The sequence below is a fragment of the Theropithecus gelada genome, chromosome 6 (genome assembly GCF_003255815.1).
Source record: "Theropithecus gelada isolate Dixy chromosome 6, Tgel_1.0, whole genome shotgun sequence".
NCBI lineage: Eukaryota > Metazoa > Chordata > Mammalia > Primates > Cercopithecidae > Theropithecus > Theropithecus gelada.
This window is the reverse complement of record NC_037673.1, coordinates 176,818,742-176,820,682: the sequence shown is the minus strand read 5'-3', so window position 1 is coordinate 176,820,682 and position 1,941 is coordinate 176,818,742. Positions and strand designations below refer to the sequence as shown.

The 1,941-nt window shown below is 68.5% G+C and overlaps 1 protein-coding gene across 1 annotated transcript; it reads left to right on the top strand.

Moving 5' to 3' along the window:
• The first annotated feature begins 283 nt into the window (after positions 1 to 283).
• SCGB3A1 (secretoglobin family 3A member 1) lies at positions 284 to 1,670 on the top strand. Its single transcript, XM_025389217.1, has 3 exons — positions 284 to 338; positions 915 to 1,201; positions 1,521 to 1,670. Exons 1-3 carry the CDS (start codon positions 284 to 286, stop codon positions 1,542 to 1,544), a joined length of 366 nt encoding a protein of 121 aa, XP_025245002.1. The 3' UTR covers positions 1,545 to 1,670.
• Positions 1,671 to 1,941: the final 271 nt, after the last annotated feature.

Sequence of the window (1,941 nt, the reverse complement as noted above, 5' to 3'; positions counted from 1 at the left end):
TCGGGGAGACAAAGGCCAGGCCCGCCTGCTCGCAGAAGGCCCAGCTGTGGGTCCCAGCCCCCGCCAAGAGGAAGTACCCCAGGCAGGGAAGGGGTCACTGGCTTCCCAGGGCCCGCCGGCCGCAGCAGGAAGTTGGCCAGGGCTCGGCCATGAGCGGAGCAGGGAGGGCTTTCTCCGGAGCATGGGCGAGGCCGGCCCTGGAGGGGCGAGGACCGGGTATATGAAGCCTCGTGGCCAGGCCCGGGCATCCGCAGGTCCCCAGCGCGCCCCGAGCCCCTGCGCCATGAAGCTCGCCGCCGCCCTCCTGGGGCTCTGCGTGGCCCTGTCCTGCGGCTCCGGTGAGCGCCCTGGGCTCCTGGCCCGCACGGTGGCCTGAGGCCTCGGCGCCCGCTGTGCCCCGCCCCTGCCTGCGCCGATCCTGGATCCCAGGGTCCTTCCAGCCTCGCCCAGCGCCCGGAGGGCTCCGCCACCCCGCGGCCCGTCCCAGGCCCCGCGCCTGCAGCCCCAGGCCTCCCTCCTCTCAGGGCTCTCTCCAGCCTCGAGCCAGGACAGGGGCCGCCCGTGGCCTGGGGACGGCCGTCTGTCCCCTGTCTGGCCACCGTCCCCTCATCCTGCAAGGTGCAGCGCGAGTGTCCCCTCCTTGGGGGCCCGCCCTGGAGCCTGCACAGAGTTCACCGGTCCTCCCGCCACCCTCAGGCCACTCCGGTGTCCCTGCAGCGTGTCCGCGCGGGGCCGCCTCCCCAGGCCCCCTGTGTCCCGGGGCTCGCTCCCGGCCTCGGCGCAGGACAGAGAAGGCGGTCAGGGAGCCGGGCAGGGCGCGACGGTTCCTGGGCGCCCTCCGCGGGGGCGCGTCCTGGGCCCGCCTTCTGGGGACCCCCGCGCGCAGGCGGTGACCCCTCCCTGTTTGCTTGCAGCTGCTGCTTTGTTTGTGGGTTCGGCCAAGCATGTGGCCCAGCCTGTCACTGAGCTGGAGTCAGGAGCAGAGGCCGCGGCCGGGACCCTGGCCAAGCCCCTCGGCACCATGGCCGACCCCCTCGGCACCCTCAACGCCCTCGGCACCCTCAACCCCCTCGGCACCCTCAACCTGCTGAAACTCCTGCTGGCAAGCCTGGGCATCCCCGTGAACCACCTCGTAGAGGGCTCCCAGAAGTGTGTGGCTGAGCTGGGCCCCGAGGCCATGGGGGCACTGAAGACCCTGCTGGTAATGTGGGCACCCCGGGAACCTTCCTGCACCCGCGTCCCTTCCCGGCCAGCCTCAAAATTGCACCAGAGGTGTCCAGACCCTAGTCACGGCTGTTTCCTGTCCGGCCCTCCCAGCCCTGTCCCTGGGATAAGCCTGGGTCTCCCGGTGGGAACTGGGTGGGGCGCATCCGAGCTGCAGGGGCGGGGAAGGCGGAGGTGGCCCCGCGCGGGTGCGCGTCCCCGGAGACGCCAGCGGACCCGCCCCGCTCCCACTCCCGGCAGAGCCTGAGTTCTTGGGGGCAGGGTTGGGGCCCTCAAGCTCGGCCTCTGCTTTCCAGGGGGTCCTGACGATGTTTGGCTGAGCCGAGACTGGAGCAGCTACACCTGAGGACAAGACGCTGCCCACCCGCGGGGGCTGAAAATCCCACTGTGAGGCGGACCGTCCCGTCCCCTTCCCCGGCCCCTCTCAATAAACGTGGTTAAGAGCAGCCTGAGCCTGATATTTTCTCACCCAAATGCTGATGCCTGTGGGGGACCGAGGGTGCCAAGTCCCAGATATTGTGAGGGAGGGAGAGAGGGAGGGTGCGAGAGTCTGCGGGTGGCGCAGAGAGAGGGGGCCAGCATCAGAGGTAAACTGTAACTGTGGAAGAAGCATAAAAATTATCTACTGCTTGAAGACTGGCGAGAATGCAAACGCGCCAAAGCCATTTGTTGCTAAAATTTGAAAGTTTTTATTTGTTTCCCTCTGTAATTGTAGAT

What these genes read in the sequence shown, in the direction of transcription:
- SCGB3A1 (XM_025389217.1), top strand. Translation starts at nt 284, where the DNA reads ATGAAGCTCGCCGCCGCCCTCCTGGGGCTCTGCGTGGCCCTGTCCTGC. An exon ending in GGCCCTGTCCTGCGGCTCCG is followed by an intron (nt 339 to 914) that starts GTGAGCGCCCTG and finishes GTTTGCTTGCAG; the next exon opens with CTGCTGCTTTGTTTGTGGGT. An exon ending in GGGCACTGAAGACCCTGCTG is followed by an intron (nt 1,202 to 1,520) that starts GTAATGTGGGCA and finishes TCTGCTTTCCAG; the next exon opens with GGGGTCCTGACGATGTTTGG.